Below are 12630 nucleotides of genomic sequence, written 5' to 3'. Positions count from 1 at the left end.
AGACTCCCAAACAGAACCTGAAGTTCAACCAACATTAAAAAACAGAGACATACTCACAAGCTTGTTGTTAGGGCCGGTTGAAGCCAGTTAAAGCTGGTTGAGTAGCAGTAACATGCATAAATGTAGCAACTATGGTCTCTTTTTTTTTTTTAAGAGAAGGGAAAGAAGAAAAAAATTGAGACCCAGTCAGATCCTCTAGCAATGGAGGGAGGGTAAGGCAGGGACCTGGGGGTAACCCCTAAAACTGGCACCGTTCAGCCAGACACCCCTGTCTCTCTGAAGAGAAAATCTCAACAGGAGAAATAGCATTGCCAGCTCACTGAAGAGAAATCTCAACAGGAGAAACAGAATGTCAATCTCACTGAAGAGAAACCTCAACAGGAGAAAATAAAGTTCCAGTCACAGCCAGAATTCAGGAGCTAGTTGAATAGCGACCATTTCCTGCTGGGAGATATAGAATACTGGAGATACAGGAGGAGTGTCAGCCAATGGGACCACCTGTTAATCAGTTTCTATCCCATTGGTGCTGGATTCATCTGCTGCTGTTGCTAGAGAAATTTTAATTCAATTCGATTCAGCCTACTGAATCGATTTTTCGATTCGATTCAATTTTCCTACCCAATTGGGTGTTTTTTTCAAACATTCTGGTGGGTTTATTTTATAGCCTCTTCACCCCCTTTGCCTTCTCCTAACCACACTGGCGCTGTGGTGTAAACAAAATAAACAAACAAAAAAGACTTTTCCTCTCTCTGTTAAATCCTAGCTCACGTTTGTGGTATAACAAAGCTCTGGCAGGATACACATTTCAAATCTGACATATTGTAATCACAAAACAGAAAATAAAATTATTTTTTCTACCTTTTGTTGTCTGGTCATTGTTCAAATCTTGTTGGTCCCAGGCTCTGGTTGTCTTCTGATAGCTTGCTTGCCAGGGTCTCCTTTCTTCTTTCTCCATACTAACCATCCATCTGCCATCTCTGTCCTCCCCTTCCGTTTCCCTTCCCTCCCCTGTAGGTCTGGCATCTTTCTTTTTTTTCATCTCCATCTACAGATTCACCTTTTCTCAACTACCCTTTCATCCAGCATCTCTCCTTTTCTGTAACTTTCATCCCTAAATCCCATTGTCCACCATCTATCTCCCTCTCCTCTGTTTTTAGACCCCCTTATTTCTTCCCCCCAAAGTCCGGCATATGCACGTCTCTTTGAACCCCCCTTCCTTCCCTCCTTCCATGTACTTCTACACCAGGGCCCCCTCCCCTGAACATCTGCACCCCCCTGAAGGCCTGCGTATTCAAATTACCTAATTTCAGCAGCCTGCCCTGCAGAAGATCGCTGGCTATAGCGATTTTTGCAAGCTGCTATACGTCGTCCGAATTGTCTTTTTTCTGCCGCAGTCCTGCCCCTCCTCTGATGTCAGAGAAAGGGCGGGACTGGGGCAGAGAGAAGACAACTCGGACGATGTATGGCAGCTTGCAAAGATCGCTAGAGCCAGCGATCTTCTGCAGGGCAGGCTGCTGAAATTAGGTAAATTGATGCGGGGAAGCCGGATACCAGTGGGGAAGCCACTTCCCGACTGACCCTCCCCACTCGCCCTCTAAAGCAGGAGCGGCAGGCCAGCAAGAAGCAGCGCTGCTGCTCTTGCTTTAGGGGGGAGGGGGGAGGGTCAGTCAACAAATCGGGAGACCGATTTTTTGTCGTGGTAAATCGATTCAAATCGTGAATCGGGCAGCCCAATTCTCAGCTTCCCAAGCCCGATTCTCAGCTTGTCCAGCCCCCCTGCTCGATTCTCAGCTTCCCCAGCCCCCCTGCCCGATTCCCAGCTTCCATCCCCAGCCCCCAAGACTCATCATCCCCCCTGCCGATCCCAGCTTCCATCCCCAGCCCCAAGACTCACCAGCCCCCCTGCTGATTCACAGCCTCCATCCCCAGCCCCCAAGACTCACCAGCCCCCTGCCGATTCCCAGCTTCCATCCCCAGCCCCCAAGACTCACCAGCCCCCCTGCCGATTCTCAGCTTTCATTCCCAGCCCCCAAGACTCATCAGCTCCCTGCCGATTCCCAGCTTCCATCCCCAGCCCCCAAAACTCACCAGCCCCCTGCCGATTCCCAGCTTCTATCCCCAGCCCCCCAGCCCCCCTGCTGATTCTCAGCCCCCCTGCCAATTCTCAGCCCTCAGCCCTCCTGCCAATTCTCAGCCCTCAGCCTCCCCGCCGATTCTCAGTCCCCCCCCGCCGATTTTCAGCCCCCTCGCCGCCGATTCTCAGCCCCCCCGCCACCACCTATTCTCATCTCCCCCACAGCCGATTCTCAGCCCTCCTACCTGTTACCCTTTGCTTCCAAGGTCTGTTCGCTCCCCGACGCTCCCACGTCCTTTCATTTCTTCTGATGTAACTTCCGGTTTCGCAAAACCGGAAGTTACATTAGATGGGAACGAGTCCGGTGGCCGGTGGTGAAAAAAAAAATTAACTTGAATCGGGGCTGAATCGGTGAGTCTGTTTTTTTACCAAAACGAACCGATTCGAATCGATTCACCCGATTCGAATCGGTGAACCGATTCGAATCGTGAATCGGGCAGCTCTACTCCAAAGATGTGAATGAAACAGTGTACATACCACCCCCTGTTGGACAGCTTCAGATGTTATAGCCAGTCCTATTAGAGCAGCAAGCAGGTTCTTGACATAGCTTAGTGGATGGTGCAGTAGAATATAGAGATAGAGACCCAGGCATATATCCCACTCTAACTAGTACACTTGTGGTGGAAATTTTGAGTCCTCCAAAACCTACCTAAATCCTATTGTACCAACATATAGGTGATATCTGCAGGCATAAATGCTATTGGAGTGGCATACAGTTGGATAAAGTAGCTTTTGGGTGAGTTTTGAAGGGCTTAACATATAGGGCTCCTTTTACGAAGGCGCAGTAGCGGTTTAACACAATTAATGGCGTGCGCTAAACCGTCAGACGCGCTAGCTGCTACCGCCTCCTCTTGATCAGGCGGTAGTTTTTGGCCAGCACGGGGGTTAGTGCGTGATTAAAAGTCGCGCACGTTAACCCCGCTAGCGTGGCTTTGTAAAAGGAGCCCATAATATAAGGGTGTTTAAAGTGAGATGTGTACCTGGAACCTTTTATGTGAACTTCCCTGCAATACCCCTAGAATGCCCAACCACCTTGCTGGGATGTCTGTATGGCCAGTCTGCTAAGAATGCTGACCCCAACCTATGTCCCAGTGGTTGTTTTTTTGTGCATTTTTCATTTGGACATTTTTTTTTTTAATGGTTCAAAACGATAGACACACTGAGGACAAAATGTTCTAGGAAATAGCCATTTTGGGGGGAAATATAGATGTTTTTCTGGTTTGAAAATGATCATTTTCTCTATCGGAATTTTGGATGTTTTTTTTCTAAAACATTCAAAATCAAATTTAGACATCGTATGGAAAATGTCCTTCCCCATGTTAACATAATATACAATTAGAAATGTGTGGTAGACTTAAAATAGACATATTAAAGTAATAGCAATAATATAATTCAGTATCAGTACAGCAAACATTTATACAGCACAGTAGAATATTCATACAATAGAAATATAACCATTGCAATATCAGCACAATATGAGTACAATTGAAATATATTAATAGGCAGCAGATAGAACATTTGCAGTTACAGACAGGAAGGTTAAGACAAAGGCATTAGGATAAAAAAAAAAAAGGAGGCTGACTAGATTGAAGAAAATTTATGGAGAGAGACTCTAAATCTTTCAGAAACAGTCTGGTATTTAGCCAGCATGACAGCTGGAAAATATTAAACAACAGCTGCAGTTTTTATCTTATCCTGTATATTCAGAGCTGCAATATGTATGCGAGAGGCCACTGAAAAGTTCTCAGCCCAACCAACAATGTTGAGGCTGTCTCCATTGAGAACTGTACACTTACCCCAGTGATTTTCCTCTTATTTTCATTTCGTTGGAAAAATTAGTGTATAGCTCTCAATGGAGACTGCCCCAACGTTGTTGGTTTGGCTGAGAACTTTTCAGTAGCCCCTCTTAAGCAAGTGCACTGAATATATGTACACTGTGGTCAACATGCTAGTGCTTTATATTTAGCTTAGGCCCCTCTACAGGGGGGTGCGTCTGGTGCTGGGAAGCCCGAAGCAGCCCACCTGCAGCCTGAAGCAGCCCACCCGCAGCCGAAGGAACCCGCCTGCAGCCCAAAGCCGCCCTGGTACCTTTTTAAAGTTGCGGTGGTCCAGTGCGTTGTTGTGCTGGACGGTTGGCTTTGGTAGCAGAGCGGTGCAACGCAGGAGCAGGAGATTTGCGCTTCCTGCCTGGTCCCGTGCTGCTCAGTGATTGGCTAAGCGAGAACTACATCAGCCAATCACTGAGCGGCACGGGATCAGGCAGGAAGCACAAAGGTCGCGTTCCTGCATCGTGCTGCTCAGCTACTAAAACCAGACATCCAGCAGGAGAGCGCGCTGGACCACTGCAACTTTAAAAAGGTACCGGGGAGGGAAAGGTATATTCGCTCCATAAGATGTACCCACTTTTCCACCCCCTATTTAGGGGTGGAAAAAATGTGTCTTATAGAACGAAAAAAAATCAGTACTTTGGTTTATTGGGGTCAATTTATTAATTTTTTTTTTTTTTAACTTTCATTCTTCATAAAAATAGAAAAGTTGTGCATAGTGACCAATCAAGGGGAAGCAGCCTGGAGGCAAACGGGAGAGATTCATCCACAGCCCAAGGAGGCTGGAGACTGGCAAATGGTGGACACAGAAGAGCTTACTGCTGACTAGAGAGTTGCGCGGAGACAGAAATCCCACCCGTCCCCACCCGTCCCCGCCAAAGTCCCACCCGTCCCCACCCGTCCCCGTGAGGACTCCCACCCGTCCCCACCCGTCCCCGCGAGGAATCCCTCCGTCCCCACCCGTCCCCGCGAGGAATCCCCTCCGTCCCCACCCGTCCCCGCGAGGAATCCCCTACGTCCCCGCCTGTCCCTATAAACTACAGAAATAGTTATTTCATTTAATTATGCTACTGAATTAAAGGCTCTGGTAGAAACCCATTTAAAAATAAGCAAAAAGACTTTATTAATTTGGAAATATTAATTGGGAAGAATACATACTTTGTAAACGGGTTTCTACCAGAGCCTCTAATGTTTATAAATTTTTATCAACACAACTAATATACTACTTTATCCTTAAGCAAAAAAAAAAAATAATAATAATTTTTTTCCTACCTTTATTGCCTGGTTTCTGCTTTCTTCATGTTCTCATTCAATTCCTTCCATCCACTGCCTCTCTTCTCTCTGTGTCTTCCATTTGCTCTGTTATTGTGCCTCTCCCTTTCTCCCCCCTCCCAAATTGGTCTGGCACCCATCTTTTTCCCTCCGCTCCCCCCATAGTCTGGCACCTCTGTCTTCTTCCCTGCCAGCGTCTTCTTCCCATTCCCTCTTTCCCATTTCCTTTCAGTGTCCTTCTCCCCCACCATCTTTCCCATGTCCTGTCAGGCAGCATCCTTCTCCCCCCTCTGTCTTCCCCATGTCCTTTCAGTGGCATTCTCCACCCCTTTGTCTTCCCCAGTGCTTTCAGGGTCCTTCCCCCCCCCCTTTCTCCCGTTTACCCCATGTCCTTTCAGCGTTCTTTTCCACCCCTTTGTCTTCCCCAGTACTTTCAGCGGCCTTCTCCCCCCTTAAGCGTCTTTTCTTCTCCACTCCACCTTTCCTCCCTCCCTGCCTCCACCTTTGTGGCGCTTTTGCACCCGACCAACAACAGAACAGGCCCGGTCGGACAAATCTCCCTGTCCTGTAGCCGCGAATCTAAATTACCTTCTTACAGCAGCTGGAGTAGTGAAGCTGCTGTAAGAGGTAATTTAGATTCGCGGCTACAGGGCAGGGAGATTTGTCGGCCGGGCCTGTTGTCGGTCGATCGGGGGATCTGACCGGCTGTGCACATTCTCCGGGGCGGTCCGCCCCCTCCCCCCTCTTTCGTACGCCATTGCCTTCTTCCTACCTGCCCTGCCGCACTCAGCCGACCGGAAGTCTTCCTGATGTCAGCGCTGACGTCGGAGGAAGGGAGGGCTTTGCTTAAGCCCTCCCTCCGACGTCAGCGCTGACATCGGGAAGATTTCCGTTCGGATGTGTGCTGCGACAGGGCAGGTAAGGAGAAGGAGACTACCCTCGCGGCTCGACCAACCCCGCTGCGATCCAACCCCGCAGGAACCCCGCGACCCTCGGAGGCGTCCCCACGGGATCCCCGCGACCCTAGGGGGCGTCCCCACGGGATCCCCGTGACCCAAAGGGGGAACCCGCGGGATCCCCGCGGGTCCCGCGGGATTCCCGTCATCCCCGTTCCCGTGCAGCTCTCTACTGCTGACCCAGGGAGTGAGGAAGGAACCACAGGGGAACCCATGGAAATCCAGGAGAGTCTGGTAGGACCGGAGGAGGTGTCCATGGACATTGATAAGCAGTAAGGGGATGTGTATTGCCTGTGTCCACAGTAGTGAAGCTACCTGTTATGCCAGTGATAATTTAAAGGGGAGTTGTAGTTCTCTCCCTGCTGATAATGAACTGTTAATTGCTGCTTGAAAGCTTTAGTTGTAAAGCTAGCAAATGTTTTGGCATTTTTTTTTGTTCTCTCTGCTAGCAGCCAAGCTGAGCCGAGAGCCTTCTTTCTCACAGCTGTGCATAATTAATTACTTGAAAGGCACAGCAGGGAGCTGTGCTGAGAGCCTGTACGGACCTTGTGAATTCTGTGCTAAAGAAGAGAATACGGTTTACAGAGCTGAAGCAGCTTAGGGAAAGTTACTAAATCCAAACTACTCTGGTGAACAGGACTGTTTATAGATGTGCTAACAAAGTCCAGAGGCTGTGGAACTGTAGGTTAAGATGAGACACACCCAAAAACCTGGACACTGGATTTCTTTGAAAGTTTTGCTCTGTTTGAACAGCTTGTGTTTTGCCTTATAGTTTTGAGTGCTTGTTTTGAGGTCTGCTAAGCTGAAGCATTTTTTTCTTTTGTTCAATGTAACCAGTGAACATAATAAAACCTTTGTTTGATTATTCTACTATACTGGATTTTGAGGTGTGTGAGTTTCTTTTCCCTTGCCTGTTTTTCTTTTGGTAATGTCAGGGAATCTGATATTATACCTTAGGCAGACGCCTAAGAAGGCCTGAAGGGTACCCTGGTTAAAGGGTACACGTATGGACAGGAACAGTCACAGTGGTCCAGCTCGCTGCCGTGAACAGGAGCTGGGCAGGTGTGACAATATGTTGAACATAATTATTTAACTGTTTAATACAGTAGAATCCCAATTAACCAGTACTCAAGCAACCAGCACTCTCACCCAACTGGCAAAAAAAAAAATTGTCCTCCCTCCATACCCCAAAGCAGCAGCAGTGGTGCTGACCTGCCAACCTCCTCTCCCTCTCTCCTCCCACCTCCCCATTTACCTGAAATAGCAGTGGCAGCAGTCTTGACCCACTAACCCCCTGCTTCCCTCCAGCCCCGATGCAGCAGCAGCAGCAGAGGTCCTTACCCAATCTCCCTCCCTCCAGCCCCAAAGCAGCAGTGGCAGTGGTCCTGACTCGCCAACCTCTCTTCCTCGCTCACTTACCTGAAGCAGCATTGGCAACCGGTCAGCAGAGGCAACAATGTAAACAGGCTGCTTGCAGCTAGCCCTAGCATGGCCTTTCCTCTGTTGCATCATTTCCATCGATGCAGAGGAAAGGCTCTGCCATGGCCTGTGAGCAGCCTGTTTATAGCACTGCCTCTGCTGACTAGCCTTTGCTGCTGCTTTGGTTAAGTGAGGGAAGTCCAGGAGACCAGAGAGGAAGGGCAGACCCTTGGGGTGGTGAGGCATACCAGAAGTGGGTTTGTGGGGAGGGTCCAGCAGATTCAGCAGGGTGAACGGCAGGGAAGAGGAGATGGATGGATGTTGGACTCATAAGTGTGTGTGGGGCAGGGGGGAGAAAGTGACTCAAACCAGAAAGGAGGGTGGGAAGGGAAAAACAAATGCTGGACCTACAAGGGAGGGTGGAGGGATGCTAGAGAGAGGGAGGTGGAGGAAGACAAAAGTATTTTTAGAGTAACTCTCAAGCAACCAGAAACTACAGTTATCCGGCATCTACCAATCCCCATGGGTGCTGTATAACTGAGAGTCTACTGTAATAAAATGTCTATTTCAAATTCATAAAGGGGCTGATTCTATAAACGGTGCCTAAATCGGCCAGCGCCTAAAAAATGACACCAGCCACATGTCGGTCACATTTAGGTTTTATAGGCCTAAGTTTTTAGAGAATCGTGCTTAGCGACGCCTAAGTCATGCTCTGCCCATAGAAATGCCCATTTAGACGTTAGGCACCACCAAACGCCATGTGATAGGATCCTATCTTTTATAGAATCAGGTGCCCATCTCACAATTAAATTTTTTAAAGTGATCATTGAGGCTCTTAAATGTATTTTGCCAATTAAGTTAGGCGCCTAAGAAGCACCTAACTTTAGGTGCCCTTTATAGAATCAGCCCCAAAATGTCCATTTCAAAATCTCTGCTGATTGGAGCTCAGGGGTACTCAGTTGAAATTTGATGGACTTAAGGGGGTACTTAGTTTGAAGAAGTTGAAGGCTGTATACATGCCTTGCAATCATGGCCTTGTTGCTATGAACTTTGTACTTCAATAGTTTCTAACCCTCTCCTATAGACACACCTAGCTCGTTGGGTTTTCAGAATGTTCATAATGAATATACATGAGATATATTACCATGGATTGAATCTTTAATGCATGTAAATCTATTTCGTTAATGTAAATCTATGGCATTAGTGAAATATTAAAAAACCCAAGAAGAGGAGTGCAGAAAGGACTACAAGGTGAAACTGAAAGAAGCCAAGAGAGAGGTACGTCTGGTGAAAGTACAGGCGGAAGAACAAATGGCTAAAAATGTAAAAAAGGGAGACAAAAATAGTGAAAGGAGGAAGATGAAAAATGGAATTGCTAAACTAAGAGATGCTGGGAACCGATATGTGGAGAGTGATGAGGAAAAAGCAAATGTGCTAAACAAATACTTCTGTTCTGTGTTCACAGAAGAAAATCCTGGAGAAGGACCGAGATTGTCTGGCAAAGCTACACGAAAAAATGGAGTAGATTCTGCGCCTTTCACGGAGGAGAGTGTTTATGAGCAACTAGAAAAACTGAAGGTGGACAAAGCGATGGAACCAGACGGGATCCATCCCAGGATACTAAGGGAGCTCAGAGAGGTTTTGGCGAGTCCTATTAAAGCCTTGTTCAACAAATCTCTGGAGACGGGAGTGATTCCTGGGGATTGGAGGAGGGCGAATGTGGTCCCTATTCATAAAAGTGGTCAAGGGATGAAGCAGGAAACTACAGGCCGATGAGCCTCACTTCAGTTGTTGGAAAAATAATGGAAGTGTTGCTGAAAGAAAGGATAGTGTACTTCCTTGAATCTAATGGGTTACAGGATCCAAGGCAACATGGCTTTACAAAAGGTAAATCGTGCCAAATGAACCTGATTGAATTTTTTGATTGGGTGACCAGAGAGCTGGATCGAGGACATATGCTAGATGTAATTTACTTACATTTCAGCAAAGCCTTTGATACAGTTCCTCATAGGAGGCTGTTGAACAAACTTGAAGGGCTGAAGTTAGGACCCAAAGTGGTGAACTGGGTTAGAAACTGGTTGTCAGACAGACGCCAGAGGGTAGTGGTTAATGGAAGTCGCTCGGAGGAAGGAAAGGTGAGTAGTGGAGTCCTCAGGGTTCGGTGCTGGGGCCAATCCTGTTCAATATGTTTGTGATTGACATTGCTGAAGGGTTAGAAGGAAAAGTGCCTTTTTGCAGATGATATCAAGATTTGTAACAGAGTAGACACCGAAGAGGGAGTGGAAAACATGAAAAAGGATCTGCAAAAGTTAGAGGAATGGTCTAATGCCTGGCAACTAAAATTCAATGCAAAGAAATGCAGAGTAATGCATTTGGGGATTAATAATCGGAAGCAACTGTATATGCTGGGAGGAGAGAAGCTGATATGCACAGATGGGGAGAGGGACCTTGGGGTGGTAGTGTCCGAAGATCTAAAGGCAAAAAAACAGTGTGACAAGGCAGTGGCTGCTGCCAGAAGGATGCTGGGCTGTATAAAGAGAGGCATAAAGAGAGGAAGAAGGTGTTGATGCCCCTGTACAGGTCATTTGTAAGGTCCCACTTGGAGTATTGTGTTCAGTTTTGGAGACCGTATCTGGCGAAGGACATAAGAAGACTTGAAGCGGTCCAGAGGAGGGCGAAGAAAATGATAGGAAGCTTGCGCCAGAAGACGTATGAGGAGAGACTGGAAGCCCTGAATATGTATACCCTAGAGGAAAGGAGAGACAGGGGAGATATGATTCAGATGTTCAAATACTTGAAGGGTATTAACGTAGAACATAATCTTTTCCAGAGAAAGGAAAATGGTAAAACCAGAGGACATAATTTGAGGTTGAGGGGTGGTAGATTCAAAGGCAATGTTAGGAAATTCTACTTTATGGAGAGGGTGGTAGATGCCTGGAATGCGCTCCTAAGAGAGGTGGTGGAGAGTAAAACTGTGACTGAGTTCAAAGAAGCATGGGATGAACACAGAGGATTTAGAATCAGAAAATAATATTAAAAATTGAACTAAGGCCAGTACTGGGCAGATTTGCATGGTCTGTGTCTGTATATGGCCATTTGGTGGAGGATGGGCTGGGGAGAGCTTCAATGGCTGGGAGGGTGTAGATGGGCTGGAGAAGGTTTTAACGGAGATTTCGGAAGTAGGAACCCAAGCATAGTACCGGGTAGAGCTTTGGATTCTTGCCCAGAAATAGCTAAGAAGAAAAAATAAAAAAATTTAAATTAAATCAAGTTGGGCAGACTGGATGGACCATTCGGGTCTTTATCTGCCATCATCTACTATGTTACTATGTTCACACGTATTCATTGTTGCAATCCAGGATAGGGATAGGAAACACTGGTTTAAATTTTTTGTAGTAGTATAGTGTGAAAAAAAAACTGAGTTGGTATCCAGAAATAAAGAAACCCCTTGCATAGTTTCAAATTACGGTACGTAGCAAATTTTTAAACATTTACTGTAGCACAAATTTTAAAAATACAGTATTTTAATGGAGGGGGTCTTAGTTAATTCATAATTTGTATTCAAAGGGCCAGATTCTATAAAGAACATCTAAAGTAGGCAAATAAATTCAATTATGAGCTTTAACAAGCTCATATTTGAAAAATGGACACCTATCTGATTCTCTAAAACGACATCTAACGCCTAAGTAGACATGTTTAAGGGTGGAGCGAGAATTAGGCATCCTTAAGCACAATTCACAACTGAACTTAAACGTCTGCAAAGTAGGCAAGTAAAACCCTGGCCTACTTTGCGAAGGTCTAAGTTTTTCTTAGGTATCCTAAACTGTGATTTTCTAAACAGTGCCTAAGCTTGATTGACATGCAAATGGCGCTGTTTTTTTTTTTTAGGGAGCTGCTTATTTAGATGCCATTTACAGAATCCGGCCCAAAATGTCCTCCTTTAGCCTTGACACATTCACAAAGTCTTCAATGCCACTGAGCTCTTGGCTCAGTGAATTCTGAGGTTTCATTAATTAAGAGGTCAATTATTTTGCAAATTGGATGTGCTAGATCTCCATCCTATTGAAAAATTCTCAGAAAGGCCTCAAATTTCACGCAGAAGTTTCTGCTGCAGTAGGAGGCTTTAGGGTTATTTGGAAAAATATTGGGGTTCCTTTTTTTCTGGACACTATGTAGAAAGAGAATTACAGATTACAGACAACCTGCAGCTGTTTCCTGATGCAAATACAAGAACATTCATGGCAGTAATCCAGTTTTATAGGATATGGAAAGCATCAAAACCAGATAAAATCTGTTGCAAAAGAATGTTTGCCCTGAGCAGAGCATGTTGGAAAGCACATTATAGACAAAGGAAGATGAAAGGAGAGTTTGTCCTATAAACATTGTATTGGGAAGCATACTTGCCCTTTCCCCCAAAACACCAGGATCCCCTGGTAATCCTTGTGGTCCTATGGGTCCTTTAGGGCCCTAGAGAAGTAAAACAGAAATGTGATTTTAACAACATTAAAACTGATGGACTGAGTCAGCCAATGGCCTATTTTCCGGCACCACATTTCCTTTAAGAAAGTCTGAAAGAGGCGGAAATACAGAGGTTCCTGTGAAAATTGAATCATAGGCTGAATTCCTGCCTCTCTGCATTCTGATAACAGCGCTAACATCGTCAGGCACATGAAGAATTCCACAGCGTACACACTTAAAAAGCAAATGGAACATTCAGTATCTCCAGAACACAAACACTAACTTTCATACTACTTCTAATCATTTCTATAGTGCTACTAGACATATCCAGGAACTATCTCTGTCCCTAGTGGGCTCACAATCTAAGTTATATAAATACAACTGGGTTCACTCCATGATATAATTAAGGAAGTATTCATGATTCTGACTTTTATGTGGTTTTTCCAATCTTATTATTCTGTTATATTTTTATATAAACATATATGCTAATTTTCAAAAGATCTAGGACCCTAACTTTAATATTTAGGCATGAGTTTTAATGTACAAAATTCGCACTTATGTGTGT

At 45.8% G+C, this 12630-nt stretch overlaps 1 protein-coding gene across 1 annotated transcript in view; it reads right to left on the bottom strand.

The window, feature by feature from the left end:
- The window catches only part of COL6A1 (collagen type VI alpha 1 chain), a 218504-nt gene that overhangs the window by 67937 nt on the left and 137937 nt on the right, over positions 1–12630 (bottom strand). Inside the window, exon 22 of the mRNA XM_033945115.1 lies at positions 12012–12074. Within this exon, the coding sequence (XP_033801006.1) occupies positions 12012–12074 (63 nt within the window). The remainder of the gene's footprint in view (positions 1–12011; positions 12075–12630) is intronic.

This window comes from Geotrypetes seraphini, chromosome 5, assembly GCF_902459505.1.
Source record: "Geotrypetes seraphini chromosome 5, aGeoSer1.1, whole genome shotgun sequence".
NCBI classification, from domain to species: domain Eukaryota; kingdom Metazoa; phylum Chordata; class Amphibia; order Gymnophiona; family Dermophiidae; genus Geotrypetes; species Geotrypetes seraphini.
The sequence above is the reverse complement of the archived record's forward strand: the minus strand, read 5'-3'. Positions and strand labels throughout refer to the sequence as shown.